At 36.9% G+C, this 22,784-nt stretch overlaps 1 protein-coding gene across 1 annotated transcript; it reads right to left on the bottom strand.

Moving 5' to 3' along the window:
• Window positions 1-5,032: 5,032 nt before the first annotated feature.
• LOC102689831 (solute carrier family 15 member 1) lies at window positions 5,033-20,844 on the bottom strand. The gene is made up of 23 exons (XM_015363348.2): window positions 20,770-20,844; window positions 20,273-20,304; window positions 19,294-19,378; window positions 19,037-19,178; window positions 18,629-18,748; window positions 16,685-16,784; window positions 15,842-15,932; window positions 15,454-15,537; window positions 15,148-15,230; window positions 14,396-14,482; window positions 14,158-14,247; window positions 12,882-12,926; window positions 12,750-12,782; window positions 12,553-12,641; window positions 12,029-12,110; window positions 11,417-11,539; window positions 10,895-11,050; window positions 9,391-9,437; window positions 8,572-8,679; window positions 7,424-7,517; window positions 7,173-7,334; window positions 6,722-6,829; window positions 5,033-5,964 (listed from the first exon to the last, which is right to left on the bottom strand). Exons 1-23 carry the CDS (start codon window positions 20,774-20,776, stop codon window positions 5,761-5,763), a joined length of 2,172 nt encoding a protein of 723 aa, XP_015218834.1. The 5' UTR covers window positions 20,777-20,844; the 3' UTR covers window positions 5,033-5,760.
• Window positions 20,845-22,784: the final 1,940 nt, after the last annotated feature.

Genomic DNA, 22,784 nt, shown 5'->3' with positions numbered 1-22,784 from the left:
CCAAAAACGCTGTAGGTGATTTGGCTTCCCGCTAAGGTTCTAGGTGTAACTGGGTGGCTCCCCCGCAATCCTGAATTGGAAAAAGTAATTAGAAAGCAGATGGATGTAGTATTTATGTAAAAAAAATGCATGACTGCTGGTCGGTACAATGACCATACTTTTGGACCATTTTTTTCAAATATCTTGTCCACTTGGGTCACGTTGTTGATGCAAGTTTGCACAACAAAGGTGTGAATTAGCACACGCAATGTGCGGTCGTCTACTATATTGTAATGGAGATTATGATTAATAAGGATGATTATTTGACTCCTACTTTTTGTTTTACTTGCATTTATGCTGGCTACCGCAAATATGTAATACTCGTGATGAAATAACCACACACATGCCTTTTCTCCGTGATCGAGTTGCTGACAGAAGTGAAAATCTAGTTTCACCTGTCCAGCTGGACGTACTGTACCTTGTGCAAAGCTTTTGGTTCAAGAGAAAAAGCGCAGACCATTAACACTGTAGCCATTTTCTCAGTGCATCGCCTGGACATGCGATTATACCGTTCAATTTGGGTTCTGTCCGATTCCTACAAATCTCCAACAGTGACTGTACTGGGGAGTAAATTAAGGAAACAGTTCAATATATGGAAAGTGTCATGTAATTTGTTCACGGCTTTTGTTCATTAAGTTAGGAAAAAATTCACAACAAAACTTGTGCTTCACACTTGCTCTTTATGTAAGACAGTCACGTAGTCAAAAACAAGTAAAAAAATAAAAAAGGGTCAACATTAGTGAAAAACTATATATTGTTATCAAGATATGGAGTTTTAAAATTATTTATTAAAACAACAAAAGAAGGCGATGATGGAAATACAGTGCCCTCTGGTTGAAAAACCAGGAATTCGGGTGGTGTGGGTTTGCGGGCTAAGATGACTCGTTTCTCTCATAGTGACGGCGGGAAAATGTATATTTAAATAGCATGCACCTAATTATTAAATAACACACCTGCAGTAGGCTCCACGCCTTCTGCTTTTCAGCATGGAATTAACATCTGCTTGTTCCTTTAATTATTAAAGTGACATGTTAACCTGTATGGTGCATGACAAACATGGCATGCCCACGAAGATTATATTTTATATTTTTATTATTACATTGGATCTTAGTTCCTGAGGAATTTATACCTGAATTTCCGATTATTGTATTTTCATAAAGGAAAAAAATAATTAGGCACAAATTAAATAGTAAGCCAGTACAAAAAACTTGGCTCTTCTAAACACAAACCCAGTGTACATTCTCTCCATAAAAGAGCCTTTTAGGCTATATACAGTAAAACATTATTCAGAATAAATTATGTCATGTACAGTAGCTGGATATATTGAAAACTAGAGTCATTTTTAATTCTCCCATCCAAAGCAAACCATACACTTACTGAATCATTTACCATCACATTAAACAAAATGTGATTATGTGACAGCTGGGATCAGATCGCCATCTCTTAGCAACATGCCAGTTTTGTTCCGCTCAGCACCTCCTCAGACAGTGGTGAACTCCACTATGTCAAAAGGCTGGGCCTCCCTTCATAGGAGAATTCAACACCACACAGTTTCTCTAGGGATCACGTTGTAACTGGCTAAACAAGCAGTTACAGACAGTGTTACAGTTACTTCTTGAAATACACTTCACACCTGTGTCACATAGGCTCAAAACATCAACTAAAAATAAGTCCCAAAATAAAATACATTTCACATTCTAATGAAGATAAGTAGATCAGCTTCAAATGAATAGAGTTTTTCGTCCACAAAGCAAATTAAAGTTTTTTTTTGTAAATACAAAGTTTTTCTTTCTGGAAAATGATAGTTTTGTGTAAAATGTCATGCACTAACACTGACTCCCCAACACATACACGTGTTGTGTACAATTATGATCCAGCAAACCTTTTAAAACATCAGGTAATTAAAAGGGCCTTGAAGACATTTGATGTCTATTAACGAGAGTTTAAAAGATAACAACAGGAGGATACTTAAGTGGTTTGAGTACAAATGTTTACCTAGTATTGATTCTCTTTCACAGTGTACATAACTGCTTTTGCTTTTGAATTCTCTTACTTGGAGTCTTATTGAGATATCATCCACAGTAATACATAAATATGAAACAACTGGAACAGATATAATAAGCACAATGACAAATTAACTACTGTATAACTGGCATTGATGACAAACTGAAAGATGACAAACAAAAAGAAAAATTCGGCAGGTCCATTCATTGACTTTTACATTTTAAATAAACACGAAATCATTAAGCATGCTTAATACTGCTTCAAAATGATCAGGGCATTAAGTAAGATTGCATCTTGATTTCACAAAGAACAACAAGCATATCTTTTCTGGAAACATGTGTAATTTTTCATTTAAAATATTTATACGTATTATTTACCTATGCATATTAATATCACAGGGAGAAAAAAAAACATGGATGGAAATATAGCCATAACTGAATTTATTGAAGTCTTTCTTGTGCAAAATGAAAGAGAACATCTCGTATAAAATGAGGTCAAATCTATTTTTAGCCCCAGATTTTGATTTGAATAACTGGGGCTTTATCTTAAAAAGAGTCTCTGATACATACACTTCAGAACTGTTTCATAACGCAAGGATGGCCGAATCTGTGCAGCTGAAAACACTCCATAGTCTGTTCAGATGATGTTTGTTTGTATGTTTATTAATAAGGAAATATAATGCCGGAATCAAACACTTTGAACAACAACAATTAACTGGAATTATTAATATGATGAAGCAGCAAATAATTTAAAAGCATTTAAAGTCAAGCCAATAACAAAGATATGCTTGATGGAACTATACATTAAAAAGTTTCTTACATGCATCTTAAGAAGCAGTGATCTACTCGGTAATACGATGCAGTATACTACTGGCACGGTAAAGCATGTTTGGAACAATAGGAATTATATAAGAAAATAACGGACAAGCATGGTAAAAACACAATATAACCTGGGTAAAACTATTAGAAGCACAGCACTACTGTTAATGACATCTCTTGTGTTCTGCTGTTTGTCTCAGATTGTCAGATACCAAAGTGTTCCAGGAAAAATTAGCAACTGTGATGCAATGGCTGAAATAACCGATGAGACGATTTCATATAGAGTTTTTACAGTTTAAGCTTTGTGCAAAACATTAGTACACCGTGTTATATGAGACTGTATGAAGTATGTTGCTGGACAGATAACAAGATATTACTTCAAAACACTGCTTCACCAGATGAACTATATTTTTATAAATTTGTAAGGGGGAGCAATTGTTTTTTTATTTTAAATTAAATTGGGTCTCAGATTATTAGATTAAATCCCCAGAAAAGTTCAACTGATTTTGTTCTACAAAGGTTCTCCATTTAGCATTCTCCGTTGAAAAAGTAAACAAAAAAAACACTGGCTTCCCCAGTTCCTCTACAGAATAAATTCTACTGACTGTTATGATTTATGTTTCATGGATGTAGTCATCTGCTTACCCAGGACCCTCTGCTAAGATGATACAACTCAGGGCACTTAGTGTTTCAGTCTACAGCTCTGGGTTTATCTATCATCTTGTGAGATTTAGAAGCTAACATGCACAATTTGGAGTTTCTGACTGAAGCTCAGGGCACATATCTTTATTTTCATCCAGGGTTTGTGGGTGGTACCTTGGGGTACTGAGTCCAGTAGTCTTAGGGAAATACAAGGGGCACTTAGCTCTGTTGATAATGCACAAAACACTTAACCTCATTTACCTAATATACATCAAATGGTACCACAAAAGGCAGCATTTGTTTTTTTTTCTATACTTGTTTGTCATAGTTCTGTCATTGCAAGAAACTAACTTGCAATGAGAGGGCATAAATGATCCATACTAGGACGACTGCTAAAAGAAAACAAGTCATGCAGAATATCCAGTAGTACAAACAAAAGCCACACATGTCTTTGTTTTAAAGGTCTGATATTCATCAGTTTGTCATTTAATTATTTTCAATCCATTATTTTCAAATGAAGGATTTGTATTATATCAGGCGTATTACTACAAAAAAAAAACGAAAATGCGGAATTACGGGCTCTTTTGGCAGTATATTTTTGCTAAACAGCGGCACCTTGTGGCCATACAATTGTCTTGCAAGTAAAGTGATCATGCCCTCTTGTAACTCACTACCTGTTTCAGCCAGAAAACAAGCTGTTGCGGTGCTTATTATGCCTGGCACTTGAATTTGATACGTGAAAAGTGTCCGAGAGTGAAAAGACCCCTTAGATGATAACATTTAATGCCAGTAATTATTTTCAAATGACTCACAGTAAGTAATTTTACAAAAGGTCAGAATGAATACAGGCAAATGTTTAGTGATATGGCTGCCTGGTTTTCACACGATTGCGAAGATTCATCAGTCTGCTTTCATTCTTCATCTGTATTCAGTGGATAACCTGAAGCAGAATCCTTAGTGGGTATATTTATTTATTCCCTATGAAGTTTTTTTTTTCTGGTGGAGACTACTTGTTAAGCATTAAAATCCTCTGTGATTTATTCTCCACAGTTTAACTCACAGTTTTGTGGTACAGTACCTCTGTGTAAGTTCAATGATGGACTTCTACAGAAGCGGTCATTTACCCTATTAAGAATAAGTAAAAGTTGTTAAGAGAGTTAAATATTTTCTCAAAACTCTTTAAACACTTCAGTCTCGGAGGAGGTAGAAAATCTTCTTGCGAATTTATCTCAGATGTAAATTATAACAAAAATGTGTTAAGTGCCATTCCAATATTAAGAGGTTTTACCTATGTTTAGATGCTCCATTCTCCTTTTACTTGAAATTAATTTATTATACCAGCTACATTTTGGGAAAAGCAAACTGTATATTTTCAGAATACTGTAAGAAAAAATGGAAACAATACTTTAAACAAAACATTTGATCAAGTTGTTGTTGTTGTGAGTTAATATGAAGATAGCAAGGGTTATCCTATTTGGACTGTTACTGTCTTTATAATATATGGACATAAACAGTTTTGACATAAAACATTCTCTGAATGGTCTTTTTATTTTTTTGCCCTCCCCAGCCTTTACGTTTCCCTCATAGAATTAAAAAAAACATAATAAAATCTGTATACAATTACTTCCAGAAAAAAAGGCAACAAATTACAGATATAACTTAAAATAATTAAGTTCCTATAGTCAAGACTTTGACTATAGAGTAGTCAAGTAAGTTAAATAGAGTAGACAAGACTTTCTATAGTCAAGATTAAATGTAAAAGTTGTCACACATCATAATACCTTATCACCTTGTTGTAAACATTTTCACATGTTTCAGTGTCAGTGTGATTTCTGTGATCAAAAGGCATTTTGTTAGATGGTTGTTGGTTTTATTTTTGTCATTCTTTGAGTCTTAAAAATGTTTATTTGCAAAGTATCAGGAATTTAACATCTTTCCGCCTTGTTAATCTACTTGGTAAAGCTGAACCACCATAGGGAGTATACTTTTATGTATGTGAATAGGGGATCCCTATAAATTTTCCATGTCTACCATGCAATGACACAGCCTATCGAGGGAAGCCTGTTCCATTGCATCATCAAAAAGTGCTAAAATCAATAACAGCCCTTCCAGTTAGGGGTTTAACTTAATATTTAGAATTAGGTATTAACTTTATTAAAGTTATTCAATACCGTATGTCCCACCTGGAATTCAATGCAGTCATTTAAAAGTACATACAAAATCAAACTTTTTTCAGTGAACAAAAGCTTTTCCAGGATTACATCTTGCTTTGTTTATAGTCGTCGCTTGTCATTTCAGCGATGGGAGTTTTGTTCATCTGAAATTCACCCCTTTTCTCCTCTTCCTTGTCGAACTCAGCCTCAATCTCTGAGGGGTCCACGTAGGTGTAGAAGTAGGCCATGATGGCAAACGCGATGCTGACAGCCACAAGGAGGGCAGCAAAGAGTATGTACTCAGCCCACTTGGTCCAGAGAAAGAGTCACCATTTGGGGGGAATGAAAGAGAACAAAACATCACACTCAGTTAATAAGCCAAAGGAAGAAGAATCTAGAAGTAAAAGGAGGAGCAACAGGTCTGAATCTTGTGTTTCTGAAATTATTCGAAGCTACAATAGGCTGACACTGTAAAACAGCTGAGATTTGCATTTCAATGTCTGTCATGTGCGAAAGCAGATTGAGTGAATTAAAGTGCTGTCACCCTTCCTCGATATTTTACATGACAGATGAACCTGGCAATTTCCAAATTCCTTGTGGTTTCAGGCCTATGAGCTAATGTGCCTTCCAAAAGAATTGGGACAGCAAAGTCAAAGCTGTAACTTAGATTCCCAGTGACTGTACTGGGAGATCCACACTTTAAATTTTCTGAGTGCAAAAGTCTGTATTTGGTTGTATATACTGTACTTTGAGGTAATCACTATGTGAAGTCTGCAACCTAGATTGGGTCACTTGAAATCACTGGGTTGAACACAAAGTTTGTTTTTATTCTAATATGATCAAGCGTATGGGTGTCATTAACTAAAAATCAACCATATATTATAATGTACTTATAATTTATATTAAAAACTGTGTGACTGTAAAGCAAAAATAAAACCTTTGGCTTTGCTGTCCCATTAATTTGGAGGGCACTATGCTTTCTCTATCTGGCAGATGTTGATTAATGTAATAAAGTATTAAACGCAAGTCAAAAATGTGAAATACTGTGTGTAAGCTTGCACATACCTGATCAGGGAGCTGGCCAGCTTCAGCCACAATCAGCACTATGATGTTACCAACAGCTACAGTGAATAGCCAGCCTGCCTGTAGGACTGATTTCATGTTGCTTGGAGCCTGAAAAACAATTAATTTGAAGATTAACATGTAGTATCTCTTTATACCTCAATGGAGTATTGCATCCTTGCTGAAAGAAAACTTAGAATCTTAAGTACAACAACAATATAGACCCGGGATACACAGCAGCAGCCTCAGCATCAACAGCAACAATTAGCAGTAAAAGGAAGTGTACTACTTTGTTAACATGCATTTTTTAAAATTCTGATAGAAGACAACCAGGGCTGTGTCTCAAAGATCACTAGGTAACTGTGCTCTACATAGAAACAAAACAAAACAAAAGTGCTACTTTTACATATTTGTGAGGTATTTGATAAGATCAACGGGAGCGAGCACCACCTACCTGTGAGTATGAGAACTCCAGCCCAGTAACAGAGAACACAACCTCTCCAGATGTCATCAGGAAGTACTGAGGAATCTGCCAGGCCATATGGACAGTATTGGGTTTGATGTCCTCGATATACACTAGGCCATCCTCCGGTATCTTGCCCTCGTCAGTGTTGCACTGATCACAAAGACAGCACCATGATGTCAGTCACAGAAGCATGATGGTCTTTGTTGGACGATTTTGGACAAGAAGGGTGTAGTACTCACCATTCGTTTAAGGACAATTGTATAAGAGCTTCCAAATCCCAAAATTCGAGAGGTTACACACTTAATGCTCTGACCTCTAATAGTGAAGGTGGTGCTAAAAAACAAAATTCCAAACACCCTTAATGTAAAAACACATTAGGTCATGAAATGATTCTGTACTTCTAAATACATGTATAATTAATGCAGAATAGACTGAATCTGTGAATTATTCATGCTTCACATATACTGTAGGTCATTGTTCAGCATCCTCCCATCTCATATTTACACTTATCTGTCCCTGCCCCACAAGGTTATGGGTGCCCTAGTAATTAAATGGTATTGGTGGGCTCCCAAGCCATTCCTGACAGCCTGTTGGAACTTGTTATCATTGGATAACAACCTTGTCAGTTTCTGACCTATGTGTGTTTCTTCTTTGGGCCACATGGATGAAATCCAGTGAAGCAGGTTCTGAACTGTCAAGTGGGTGGAGTAACAGTTCAAAACCAAGCTGTCATGGCGACGGACATTTCTTTTGGCTTGAGCTCAGTGATGCTCTGTGCATGTTGCTATCTACAGTTTGTTTCACTGTATTGCAAGAGTTTGTTGCTCCTCTTATTGTCATTGGATCAAAGAAGTCCTGAGAATCCTTCAGAACTTTAGTGACCATGAGGTCCAAGAAACCAGGACCAACCAGCATGGGATCTGGGCGCTGGGCTCTGAGCTCTTGGAACAAGCAACATTTTACTCTATGTTCATAACCTTGTTGAACAAATACAGAGCTATGTGGTAATGGGAGGGAATTCTGCTGAAGAGCGAGTCTTCCTCACAAATATTTAATAAATTAACTATTATTTTTTACTAAATATAGTATATCACCCGTGTAGACATAGAGATATACAGATAAATGTAGAGAGATAGTCTTTTTGCAAGTTAAAACAAAGATACTGTACTACTCAGAGATAATGCAGTTACAAGAGAACACCACCCATGAAATGGAGCATTTCCTGCAGACCCTGATGTAGACGTTTAAGAAGAAGGTTGATTTTAATACTACAGATGTATAGATTGTTTTAGTGGTGGTCATTTTCAAATGGCAGGACTGTGAAGATGTTCAACTTCATAAATCCTATGTGCATAAAATAAACATATATTCTGGAAAAAACACTTACTTTCCTTGTGGCAGTAGACTGTAATTTGACTGTGTGAAAGGTATAATGACACCAAAGTTTGCATTCCCTGCTGAAATATTCACATCCTGCTGCATGGCATTCACAAACCTATATGGAGAAAAGAAGAAATAAAACACACACTATCGATCTTCTGTTCCAAAAGTGCTGCAGAATTTCATTCTTAGCATACTAAAAAACCAACTTCCTTCTTTGTTGTATACAATTTCTTTATTTTAAAGTGCATATGATCTAATAAGAATTCTCAAATATCCATACAGCATTTCACTACTTCACAGCAAACTATGCATGTCCTGATTAAAGAATACATTTCTAATGAATCAAGTTATCATCAAGACCCAACACTTTATTCATGGGAGAAGAGCAGATGTAAAACACAATTGTTTCACAATTTTTTCTCTTTTTCATTTTAAGAACTTCAGTTATACATCCTCCATTATTACTTGTCTTCCTTGTGATTAATCCCTATACAGGGGCTGCACAACCCCAGTCCTGGAGGGTTAGACTATTTCTGGTTTTCTTTCCAGCTGAACACTTAATTAATAGCTGAACTCATTATTTGCTTAACACTGGACAGTTTAAAGCCTTGTCTTGGTTTATTGAAGCTGTAGATTTTAAGAGACTCATAAAACCTGATGGACCAAGGCTTTTGAGGATGGTTACCCTTACCCTATAACTTACACAGCAACATAAAATTGTTCCACAGCCACAACATTATCTGGACTATTCTGAAGACAAATGACCTGGTCAGAGTTATTTGAATTTTAGAGTGTGAAAAACTTCAGAAACACTTGAACATACCTTATGGCATTATTACCTTCTTCTGGCTTTTTGTTAATGTCATCAATCTATACAGATAAAACAGGAAGTCACATCACATTTCTAGTATTAAACTGCATAACCCTATCATACACAATTCTGTTAACACAGCACTAGAAACCTGTTGTGCTTAAAGACTACATGCATGATCAAATTTACTTTTCACTATTCTGCAAAGCAGTGCTTCTCAGCTAGAGGTAAGGTTTGATGTCTGTCTATCACTGTAGATTTGACAGTAACTCACTGTATTTACTGCAATCCAAAATATACTACCTTTAACAGGAATTAATTCTTCTACAACAAAACTAAATTCATCTTTATTCTTTGTTGAAAATGAACATTCACTGTGCTAGATTGGATCCCAATTTAAACCAAACCTTCATCCTGCCCCAGAATAAATCAAATCTCTGATTTTGCTACAACCTTTCTATTGGACAGAAATTTCTTGCATTTACCCAGTTAAAAGCTACCATCACATTCTTGGAGTGGAAATTGTGACTGGTGAGTGAGAGGATCGAATTCTAGATTTGATAAAGCTATGGAGGTAAATGAAAAGATAATTTTAGATTGTTTTCTTGCTTGGGTCCTACATACACACAGAGAAGGGCCCTTTGCTTAATAAACAGCCTTCTTCAGTGAGGCCTAATGATTCTATTGTTTGTTTCTAACCCTATATTTTTTTTAAGGAAATGGAAGTATGCACAGCTTCAACAGTATTGATCACAGATGCTAAGGCTCAGTGAAAGAGTGAGAAGTGCTTGATAAAAGATCACCAGATCTGATTATATAGTCTTTAGATGATTCAGAGCTTTCGGCATCTCATGTTCATGATTCTAACAGGATCAATCAATATCCATCTGTTACAGTAGAGCTGATTGGGCATCAAGATGACAAATTAACCCCTTTGATATTGGGAAAGACCTGTATGGTCCTTGTTAAAGCACACTTATTGCACATAAACCCCCCCCCCCCCACAAAACTCCATGTAAGAATCTCCAGGCACAAGGTCAGAGCTGCACAGCAGTGGCGTAACAAGAAGAAAGTAAATGTCCTTGTGTGGTCCAGTCAAAGAACTGTCTTGAGCCCAATAGAATGTCTGTGGCAGAATCTTGAAATCTGTAGTCCATTAACGATCTCCATCCAAGCTGAGTTTGTGCTAGATTGCAAAGATGAATGGAAGACAACTGCACCATCCCATTATGGTTAAAAAAAAGGATGTGAATCTGTAATGTCTGTCAAAGGAGTTTGTTCCAAGTATTGACTCAGGGGAGTGTGAGTCATTTGATACTTATACTATCAACATTTTTTAGTTTCAATTTTTTTTTCACACATTAAAGTATTTAAACTGCTTATTTGGGCTTTTATTAAAAAGTATTCACATTGAAACAAATGGGTAATTCAACAAAATTAGACATCACGAGAAGAGGTATCCATTTTTGCAAGGCACTGTATGTACAGTAGCCATGTAACAGGGTTTAAGACTTACCAAACTGTCTTCCAGGTGTATTTCTGTAGTATTTGTAACTAAAAATGTCTGACGAGCTCCACTCTTAAAGGGCAGTTGCACAGTTTTTTCATAATTGCCATAGATAACAGCAACCTGTTTCACTTTATCAGTTGTGAATTCTTTATAATCAGTGGCCTGAAAGACAAGATAGAGATTTCTAATACACAGTGCTGGTCCTCTCTGATCCTGTAGGATCAGCATCCCAGTTTTTACTTAAACATAGCAAATGTGTTGTGCTCTGTCTGCGAATATATAGTCCTGGGATCACATTACATTTACAGTATCTTCAGGGTGATGAAATGCAACATGTAAGTGTGCTGGTATTGTTTGCTTTAAATATTCTATATTATACTTAAATATTTGCTTTCAGTATTAAAGAATGTATTAAACAGATAATTAATTTGAAAAACAAACATATAAAAAAGCATATATTACCCACTAATATTTTAAAATATACAATGTTAACCTCTTACATACTTCTATAAGATATTGTCAACTTACTTGAAAATCAGGTGCCACCCAGTTCAATGCTTCAGGTAAGACAGTCACATTCACAGTACTGTTGGCCAAGTTAATGACTTTCATTTGAGTTTTATCTGATGGAGGGAAATTTGGAAGTGTTTTCTGGAAAACAAGACAAAGGGACATTGGTGTGCTAAATAGGTCTTTTGCCACAAGCCATAGTAGACAAACTGAGACCACACTGAAAGTGACATGAACTGCAGAACCTTAATGCCAGCTACAATAAATAGAGATACATGTACAGTAATAGTCCATTTACATAAAATAAATGTGGAGAGCTCAATCTCCATTTTGGGCTGTCTCCAGCGTATGCAATTATAACCTTAACGTTTGAGCAACATTCCATCTCTTTCAGTGTGCAGAATGTAATATGCTGAGGATTAGGTCCAGTGTGACTCCATCCTCCTTTGCTGTCCTTCTAGATACTGTAACTCACAGTTTGCCAAGTGCAGATCCATTCCTCTACTGCACTATGTGAACAAAATAGCGGTGAAACCAAATAAACCAATTTGATTTCATAACTGAGAGGTAGGAAAGTACACTCTCACTTGGTCATAAGAACCCGAACCAGTACTGGACTCCCACACTCACGTCAATCTGGATTTGGACCACAGCCGCCACAACGAAAGCAGAGGCTGCCAGAAGCATTCCAACTGTCATTCTTCTCAGTGGCCTAGAATGAACACAAAGCAAGTGAGACCGCCCACAGTTTACAATGGGAGAACAAATGATGTGATCTTGCATCACTAGATCCCGTTTCCCTTAAATCCCATATCGACACTATATCTGTTTGTACCACAGGAATCACTTCTACACCTGTCCTGTAAGTGCTCTGACCATAGGAAGGCCCAGGTTTTCCACAGTCACATTTCTCTACCCTTTTATACAGGTATTTCTGACCACCTGATCGGTCACACTTCATCTTAAAATGTGTAGAAAATATTTCTACAGATTTTATGTTGCATGTTGTCTCTTCATATACTTGTTTGATTCTTTTGCTGGGATTTTACATTTTGTTTCTCTTCGTTTTTACGATATACTGCTTTCGAATAATTTTTGAGAATAATTTTCTAAAACAAAATGCAAGTTTCTGGTGTTGCTTTCAGGTGACTTACGTAAAATTCAGGTGACACTTTTTTACCAGTGGGTAAACAATTCCATCCACAACTGGCACCATTACGAGGATCAAGATTGGATTAACTGTCTGTTGGGGGAAAAGTAAAATTAAGCAATTTTCATGAGTGTTAATTGCATTGAAACCAAAGAGAAGTGAACAAAAATTACGAATACAATAGAATGTGTATTGACTTACCTGCATTTGATCTGGCTGAATGACAATACCTCCCTGAAAAGAAAACATAAGGCATTATTTGAATAAGGATAATTAAGACAATAGGAAAATAAGAACAAAACATCACTGTTGCAGGAGATAACAATAACTCACAAAGGTCCCATCCATAGTGGTGGCTTGTAATGTCCATCGTGATCCCTACAAAAAAAAAAGAAAAGCCTTTTAACGTAAACTTTTTTTACACATTGTGTAAACACACGTGACGTGATATAATAATAATTAATAATTAATAATAATTGCTTACACTTATATAGCGCTTTTCTGGACACTCCACTCAAAGAGCTTTACAGGTAATGGGGACTCCTCTCCACCAGCACCAATGTGCAGCATCCACCTGGATGATGCGACGGCAGCCATAGTGCGCCAGAACGCTCACCACACATCAGCTATCAGTGGGGAGGAGAGCAGAGTAATGTAGCCAATTCATAGATGGGGATTATTAGGAGGCCATGATTGGTAAGGGCCAATAGGAAATTTGTCCAGGATGCCGGGGTTACACCCCTAGTCTTTTCGAGAAACGCCCTGGGATTTTTAATGACCAGAGAGAGTCAGGACCTCGGTTTTACGTCTCATCCAAAGGACGGTGCCTGTTTACAGTATAGTGTCCCCGTCACTATACTGGGGCATTAGGACCCACATGGGCTGCAGGGTGAGCGCCCCCTGCTGGCCCCACTAACACCTCTTCCAGCAGCAACCTTAGTTTTTCCCAGCTCACACCTGCTTAGCTTCAGTGGGTTACCAGTTGTGAGTTGCAGGGTGATAAGACTGCTGGCTGTAGTATATTCTGGTTAATTGACTAAGTGTTAAGTGAAAAGCCGAAGACACTAAGCCCTCCTGGAAATGAGTTTGGCACTCAAAAGTATGATTTATGATTGGTGTGTTGATTTGGTTTCTTGCTTGTTTGTAGTTGATTCCATCCAAATATTCAGGTTCCGAAAAACTGTCTTTTTACAAAAATGATTACGGCATGAAGACATTCAGTACTGTTATAGATAACTACTATATACGTATAATAACTAATCCACTCTATAAGAAAATAGACTTAACTGGTTAAGTGGTGTTTTTCGTTCTGAATATTCGACTACAACAGGGGCTCCCAACTCCAATTGTTCAATTGTTTTTTTCTGTCTCATTATTTTATAAATAGCTCTTCACCTGGGAGGAATGTTCAATTGAGCTAATTAATTTGGTCAAGTTTATCCCTTCTCCACACCATTTTTGCAGTTGGTGAAATAAAGAGACATAGAAAACCTGGATTCTGCATCCTGAGATCCAAGGTTGGGAAATCCTGGTTCCTTACTAACTTTTTAATACAACCTCAGATTATTGTGGGTCAAGGTGAATACTGTTTGATGACACTTCTCATTACCTGCTGATCAAAGAGTGCCCAGAACATAGGCAGGGGAATGTACAGGAAAAGGACCTTCAGAACCATCTTGATCTGAGCTATAAGACGTTTCTAGAAGGATGGAGAGAAATAAAATGAAAAGGTTACATCAAAAGTATGATATAACTTGTAAAAGGATAACTGATAAAAATGTGGAGGAGTAAAAGGGCAACTCTGGAGCACAGATTGCTCCATATGAAATGTGAAGATTAAAACATACATCGTACTTATCTTCAGCCCAGTCCATCCAGTGGTTTCTATTTGAGTACTGACTGCTTCTGTGCCTCCACCTGTTCTTCAGTGCAAACTGCAACCAAAGGATGGTAAATAAATGATTCTGTTTTTACTAGCTACAAATGTCACACTCTGCAACTCTTGAATTGGGGTTGTCTTGGTTTTGTTCTCAGGGATTGTGGAGTCCTTGTGGAGATCTTGTGGAGATGAAGCTGAACTAGTAAACCACAAAGATAACAGTAATAGACCTTTGTGGCTGAGAGGTTCAGCAATGAGGCTTGAGGGGGAATGAGTTTAAATAATCTTTTCACTTTAAATAATCCATTTATTAAATTGTATAGATACCTGTGACAATCTGTATTGACTAAAATTCTTTCTCCAAACAACACTTCGAGGTTCAATATAGGGGGACACCTTTTTTAGGAACTTCAGCAATAATGGCTATAAATGCAAAAAAGCATAATAAACCATAATATTCACTGTGGCTACACTACTCACATACAAAGGCCCACCATCCCCAATTACTAGGAGCAACCCCTGAATTGAAGTACTGGAAGCGTTTGGTGCTTTTGTGTTAATAAGCATGCAATGCTATATTTCTGGCAGGGAACATAGTTCATCTTGAAGAAGAAGCAATAAAGACTTTGGGGAAACCTGAAGCACTCATGGTTCACAGTAATTTATATGTTCTGGAGAATTATCATCAAAATAACAATTGAGTCATAAACATGGACTCACCCCAATGCATCTGCAGACCTTCAGCATGATGTTCCCCTCAGGGGCTGTCTTTGTGTACATGCCACTTCCCACGATGAAAACAACTGCAGAGCACAAGAAACCACAAGGGGTGTCCAATCAAAACAGGTGGAAAACAATGATTGTCATTGGAAGTGCATTTACAGTGAAGGGAATCATGTTCAGGCCTCAGACATTTATTCACACTCACACAACAAAGAGTGAAGCTTTGCCGGTAGGAGAACAATATGTTAGGAACCAGAAGAAACTGTATTATTCTATTTGGCAACATTAATGAGGACTACTTACTCAGGGCTACAACCATCAGTGCTGCAGGAACACCAAAGGCCAGTGCATAGCATTTCTGTTTGCTGTGGATGCCACATTCCTGGCCTGCAAGATAATTAGAATGTGGAGCCATGACTCTCTTTGCGTAATATATCCACATTTATACCATTAACATCATTGTATTACCAGTTTTCACATCTTAGACCTGGACATCTCTCTAACAATATGGTTATTGTCTGTACTAACAATTCTTACATTATTTCTGCTCTATGTCAATGTACAAGTCCAACTTACATCTAAGGAGTTCAAAGCTGCTTCTTTCAAAGTTTCTCATTAATTACTAACTAATTACTTTCATTCATTGAAATTAATGAGGGAAATTAACAAACTATGTCCTTGCATACAGTACCTCTCAGAATGGGGGTGATGAGTGTGGACAGGAGACTCCCTGCATTAATAGACAAATAGAAGATGGAGAAAAATGTGCTTCTTTGTTTCTCCTGTAAGGTAAAACAGAAACAGAGACGACTGTTACTTGTGTATCCTCTACAATTCTGCACGATTAAAACTAATAAACGTTAAGCAAGCTGAATGAAACATCTTTTCAAAAGAGAAGTATCCCTTTTGCTTAACCTCACTTTCTGTCATACAATACTTTAAGGAAGGTGTGAAACATTAAGGCAGGTCAACATTCCAATAATATTTTGATATTGTTCTCAAACAATTGAGATCAAACTTGGTCCTGGAAGCCCAACCTTCAGCAGGCATTATACAGCAGCTCATCCTTAAGCCATTGATATGTAGAGACATGGAACATGTGAGGGTTTTGAACAGTTTCATAAATTAATAGGTTCACAGAAAGTAGTAATGGCCAGCTGTGGCCCTGGGGAAATCAGGGTGGACTTTCATTTTAAATTCTCTCTAAACTACTTAATTGCCCAAGTCAGTGCTGTCTTTAAAAATTCATGACTTATTGGTGCCCTATAAAACCTGCTGTATTGTTGACTCTCTGCCTATATGTCTGCCTAAGCAGATTGTAACCTTTTTATAGATGTCAGTTTTCTTTCACATGAGAGTAAGCTGAAGTGAAAAGTGACTAGGTGACTGATAGAAACCCTTACTGACGCAGAGGCGGCAGTAACCAGATAGAGGCTATAGTGTGAAGGTCGCATGAACATTCCTGAAACATTTGAAAATGTTGCTTGTTTCATGCCACGAGAGCCACGCGTATCGAACTCATGTCTCTTCTGACCTGGTGATCTTCAAACTGGTCTCCCCCAAAGGCCGCCACACAAGGCTTGATCCCCCCAGTGCCCAGTGCGATGAGAAGAAGGCCAACCATAGAGAGAGCACTTAACAAAAGCAGGAGACAATAAAAACCTCAACAACACTTCATTCTGTGCATCAATTATGAGGGTTTCATTAGCTGTTCAAGCGACATTTTTATCCAACACTTTCACAAATCTTTCATGCACTTAGCAGGCGTTTGCTAACCATTTATTTGTGACAAAATTGTATTTCCCAAAGCTGTGTTTATTTGGAAAGTTGTGGTAAAATACTAAAATCACATTAGGAGTCTTATTCTGCTTCTGGCTCTATTCTAACGTAAGCCCATATTTCAGTGTGTAGCTTGATTTCTACAGTGCTCTCCAGCTACAGTATATGCTTTCTAACCCTTATATCGTTGTGTATCTTTGCTATCCATGTGAGCGATCTTTAAATACTTTTAAAAGCAGCAAATTCATCGTTATAGCTCTGAATAGTAAAGAAAGGAATGTGTATTAGAAGTAATACTACTTGTAAAAAAATAAAACTAAGTAAACAAGTTCATTATATTTTCAATTGCAATGAGTTTAGCTGTGGAATAAATGAATGATTAAACAAAGAAGGTGCTGTAACAAGTAGGCCTATACACGTGATTAAAAAAAGAACATCTTCTACCAAATAATTAAAAGGTGAAAAACACACCCAAAAATATTGGTCCATACTGTAGAATAATAAAAATGTTCGCACGTCAACAAACGGGACTGGGTAAAACCCAGAAAGGCAGAGCAACAGAACACAGCAGCCAATACTTGAGCAGATTTTAGTATTTTAAAATAATAATACTTGTTTTCTATTTGCATACTCTTCCTGTATTGTTTCATTAAAAACATTAAAATAATTTAATGAATTGTTAAAAAAATCAATAATTCCCAGTATGCAAGGGAGTTACCCAGGTCTCCATAAGAAGACAACTTTTATATTCTACCAACGGAAATATTATAAACCTTTCCAGAACATAAAAAGTAATTCCGCAGTCCAGTTTCACTGTATCCTGGCAGAGAAATGCACTCATCGTGAGCTGTGTCTTGCGGCACAATTCTGGGGGCAGAGGAATCATCACACTGTTCACTGCAGGTCATCAAGTTCGGAGAGCTTTGTCCCAGCATTTAAAATCAGCGCCCCAAAATCCTTTCCTTTTTTCTGATAGGCAGAGGCGATCCTAAATGAAATCCAGTAGTTTTGTCCTAGGGCGCAATTCCAGGACAAAACAGTTGCCTCTCAAAATACTATATCCTTGTTATTCCATTTGCTCTATTCTCTATTAAGAGTTCCACGGGCTTTGCACCAGCATTTTTTAATCAGGGCAAAAGGTAAGCAACAAATGTAGGAAAGGGAGTTTATATTAATTGAAATCCCAGCTCCACTGATGTCGAGAAAACAGAACAGGTTAAAACAAAAGACAAAATGGAAAGCATGTACAGTACACTGAAACGAGAAAGGAAAGTCCATAGAGTAGAATGGAACAGAATGAAAACTGGTCCTTAGACTTTAATTCCTAACTGAAATCCTAAAACCATAAACATCTTTGCTTGCAAATATCATATCTGTCAAAATAAAAGTGGTATGGAATGGAAAGACAGCTCTTTCCAAGGAATGACACAGCAGGATAACTAAAATAGTTGTGAAAAAAGGAGACAATTGCACAGGTAGATTTCTCTGGGAACACCCATTTTCAACCAGACACTTTCTTTCCTACATAAATGTTCCTGTTAAAAGTCAACTTACTTTTTAGAAAACATTTATATCATCAGAAGAGCAAATACATCAAGACAGACCCCTTACTGAAATCTGGCAGGGTGTGAAAAATCTAGGCCACAAAATTGCATCCACTTAACAAATATAAACTCAGTTTTATGGTAAGAGAACTCACATGTGTAAAGTGAGGTTGTTTGGACTTCCATCGCGGTCAGAGTCTGTGATGTCGTGTACAGCACTGACTGCCATCACACCCTGTCCAATGGTGTAGACAATGGACAAGTAGATGATAGTCCTATAAGAAGACAACACATGAAAATAAATTTAAAAATTATATTTATTTCTTCCCTTTCAAACTCATGCTCAATTGAAAATGTAATTTTGTGAATGCAGTCATTATTTATCACTGCTGCTTTTCCTCAATAATGTCAAAGAGAAAACTAACTTTAGTCTTTCTGCAGCAGACAGGAGACCCCAGTACCTATATGGGGTCATTGCCCATGTCAATGTAACCACTTTTGTCTGAAATGTGTCTGAAAACCAACTGGGATTGTAGTTTGTTATTTACATGTCAAACACTCACTTGAACTTCCCAAGCCATGAGTCAGCAATAATGGCTCCAAGTATTGGGGTCAGGTAGCACAGGGCCACAAAAGTGTGGTAGATGGAGGTCGCTGTGTCATCATCCCATTTAAGGAAGTACCTGAAGTACAAGACAAGCACCGCTGTTTTGGGGAACAGAAGGGGAATACAGCAAATCAACTTTCAGTGTCATGTCAAGGAAACACAGTAACCTTACAACCGTATGTCTGTTTTGATAATGGGAGAATTCCTCATTACCTCGCATGCCATAGTAGGAGAATCTTTCACAGAACTCATTGACGACGATGAAGAAAATGCTGAGGGGATAGCCGCAGACCTCCACCTGGGATGCAGTAACATAGAAAATGAAAAACTGGAGCACGATTATGTGAAGATCTCAGAGATTAAAAAGTTCTCTCCTTGTTATTGAATGATGAGCTATTTGAAATAGAGAAATACAATTCTTTATGTTGCGCGGCAACCCTTAGGCGCCAGCAGTCTGACTGCGGAGCTGTTGGAGAAGAGAGAAATTGCAGATCACAAATTGAATTTTAGGGGCACAGTCTAGTCTGGATTGTGCAAGTCCAATATGGAATTTAGCCAAGCTTCAGGGGGTAACATTCCTACTGTAACAAACAGTGTTGCTAAATGACCAACTAATCAAAATCTCAGTGAAATGTCTTTGCAACTCCTTCACTAAAGCGTCTCCAATCTCCATATTGGGGTAATTGAGGGAAGACTGCCACCCACTGGTCTACTAACACATTTACTGCAGCCCGGTTTTCTTTAGAGGTCTCCCATTTCAATTCCAACCTTGCTTAGCTTCTGAGTACTAACATTTTCATGCTACAGATTGGTAACTTTGCTCCCTAAACTAACTAAAACTTGTAATTAATGGCATAGATGGGGTTCTGCTGAGGTACTTCAACAATATACTCTATTCAATATACTCTATTTTTTTGTAAATCCCTATGGAGTAAATCAGTCGAATAAGTAAAAGAGCACATATACATTCCACAAAGTTAACATTAAGCTCCATTTTCAGTACATGATGCATTTTAATACTATATGCCTTCTTTGCAAAACCTAGGGAAGGAGCCATACTGGTACTCTTACTGTGAACACTTTTGTGTTGTGAAACATAAATCATAAAGAGGATTTCAAAGTGTGGCAATTTTTTACCATTTTTTTCAGACAAAACTAAACACAAACATGAATAATTGAATTTAGCACCTACCTGAGATTTGGGTTTTCTTACTCTTTCTTTTTCTGCATAAAAATAAAAAACTCTGTCATCATATGGCCCGTGAGCAGCATTTTAGAAAATAGAAAAATGGGTAATCTAAAAGGACTTTCTGTGACCTGTTAAAAGCCAAGCAAGATCCATGCAGTGCGATCTTAAGTAATTAAGTATCTTGACCTATTAATTTGCTTAATACTGGAAGATAATGGAATCTGTGCCATTAACTGTTTTCATAAAATAATCCCAACAGTTTTTTATAAGACCTGTAAAAAATATTTGCATTTCAAAGCACTTTCGAATATTTATAAATATATCTTTAATTTTTTGTATAGAGTAAGTTACTGTGCCACTGAAGAGTTGTATCTACATATCTAAATTCATATTTAAAAACATATTAATCCAGATAATAAACACCAGGATTTTAAAAGTTTTTGCTGGTAAAATCCATTGTTCTTTTTTGAGCTTGGATCTGTAAAGAACAAGATACGAACCTGTCATAATTCTGGTTTTTGGGAAAGGCTCCTTGTCCTCTCTTGGAAAGTAGCCTTGAGGAAAAAGGAAAGAACTATTATGGGTTCCCACATTTAAGGTTAAAAACAATGGACTTAGTCCATGTGTAATCTTACATGTGATTGGACTCCGTGTTTGCCCTCCCAGAATAATGAAGCTCTTTATGGCTGAAAGCCATCTGTTGATTAACTAGAAAAAGGGAGGAAATGTATTTCTCAGTAAACGTTCATGCTCTGGGAATAGGAAAGGCATAATATACAGTAATACTGTATGTATCTTCAATAAGAAAAAGGAACATTTTTGAAGCCATATTTTCTCATTTATTCTGGGGGCATGGGCATGGAGCCACTTTAACTTTCATCATGGCTATTTAAATTCCCCAAACACATGTTGCTTGCAAATACTGAATATTTAATTTCTCTTGGGAGTGGAGGTAGAAATGTGCACTGGCAAAATCATCATTGTCGCTTTGCTGCTTTAGCTCAAAGCTGAAACAAGCAAAGAGAAACAAACTTGAAGAATCCTGTAGATTTTTAAGTAGTCCCTTCAGTTTCTTTTTTTTTGTGTTTTTTCCATTTTAAGCTTTTTTTTGGTCCAAAAAGACATAAAAGAAACACTGTGTTAGAAAGGTCTTTACAGAAGTGTACAGAGAGTGTACATGTAAACTAACAAGTAAAGGTTTATTCCATGCTGAAAAGAGAAGAAAAGAAACACAACATTTTGGCTGTGGAGCCTTCTTGGGGTTAACCTGAAGAAGGCTCCACAGAAGGCTTTATTAAAGAGACAGTTAATCATAAGCATATCTCAGAGTCTTGTCAGATGTAGAGCAATTCTGCAACTAATTTAGTAATTAAAAGCTGGGGTAGAACAGAAAACCAAAGACAATAGGCCCTCCGGGAACTGAGTTTGAAACCTTAAACTCTCACAAAGACCCAGGGCCTCAAGCACTCTGTAAAGAGGAGTAAAGTGACTGTGTAAACTGGCTGAGGTAACAGCACTGTGGTCTGGGACAGAGTCCTCACATTGCTGGCATGCAGGGGATACTTAATTTACCTATTTGTTTTTACACCAAATCTGTGTGTCTTCAAATCTATTTTGTGCGATTACAAAAGAGCAACAGAATTAGGACAATTTCTTTAAATAAAACTGGATCCCCACTAACAGAAGAGTGTCTTAAGTTTTTAATTTATGTGACATTGCTTAAATGGTTGAGGTAATGACAATTGTCTTCTCAGGAGAGGAAAAAAGAGGAATTTGACATAATTTGACCAAAAAAGCCAAATTTTAATTTGTGACAATCAATAGGTAATTTGTTTCAGTTTAATATAACATGCCCTTGTTGTCTTGTGAATGGAAAATTAATAAAGAAACTCTACTAGATTTCCACAGTCAAATGGATAATCAGTTAGTTCCTATTTTTAGGAACAGTGTCCCATGAGAGAAAAGTAAATGAAAATTGACATTTTAATTTTTATGATGCTCACGCTGAGAGACTTCTGATTTCGTAAAGAGAGTACTGGAATGGGAAAAGTATGTCTCTAGTTTCTTTTTCTTCCAAAGGACTTATATGACTTGTGTGACATTTATAAACAATCGACTTTATGACATCACTTTGAATGTTTTCTTTGCTGGAATAATTGAATACATAGTCAGCATGACAAAGGTATTTTAATGTCAAACAATATGGGAAGACATCAGAGATTACATGTAGCAGCAAAAAAGGCAAAAAATCAGGCATATGGTTGTAAGTATTGTATAGGAGAAGAATTACAGAGCAAAAGGTGTTATTATATTTTTCTGTAGACATGCTATAGATCAATGTTGTTTGGTTATACCTTAGTTAGAAACCAGTGTTTTTACTTTTGCATTCAAAATACAGTGCCTTAGAAACATCTACCCATTCCAGGATATTGGATAATACATCGAACTAAATGTAGCACATTAAATAAATTGCACATGTGTATTTAGTAGGTTGGGCACTAATAATTTAAAGAAT

This window comes from Lepisosteus oculatus, chromosome 15 (genome assembly GCF_040954835.1).
Source record: "Lepisosteus oculatus isolate fLepOcu1 chromosome 15, fLepOcu1.hap2, whole genome shotgun sequence".
Lineage (NCBI taxonomy): Eukaryota > Metazoa > Chordata > Actinopteri > Semionotiformes > Lepisosteidae > Lepisosteus > Lepisosteus oculatus.
This window is presented reverse-complemented; position numbering and strand designations above follow the sequence as displayed.

Coding starts and splice junctions, on each gene's coding strand:
- LOC102689831 (XM_015363348.2), bottom strand. Junction 19,379..20,272: donor TAAGAAAACCCAAATCTCAG/GTAGGTGCTAAA, acceptor ACTGCATCCCAG/GTGGAGGTCTGCGGCTATCC. Junction 12,111..12,552: donor AAGTGTCACCTGAATTTTAC/GTAAGTCACCTG, acceptor TGTTCATTCTAG/GCCACTGAGAAGAATGACAG.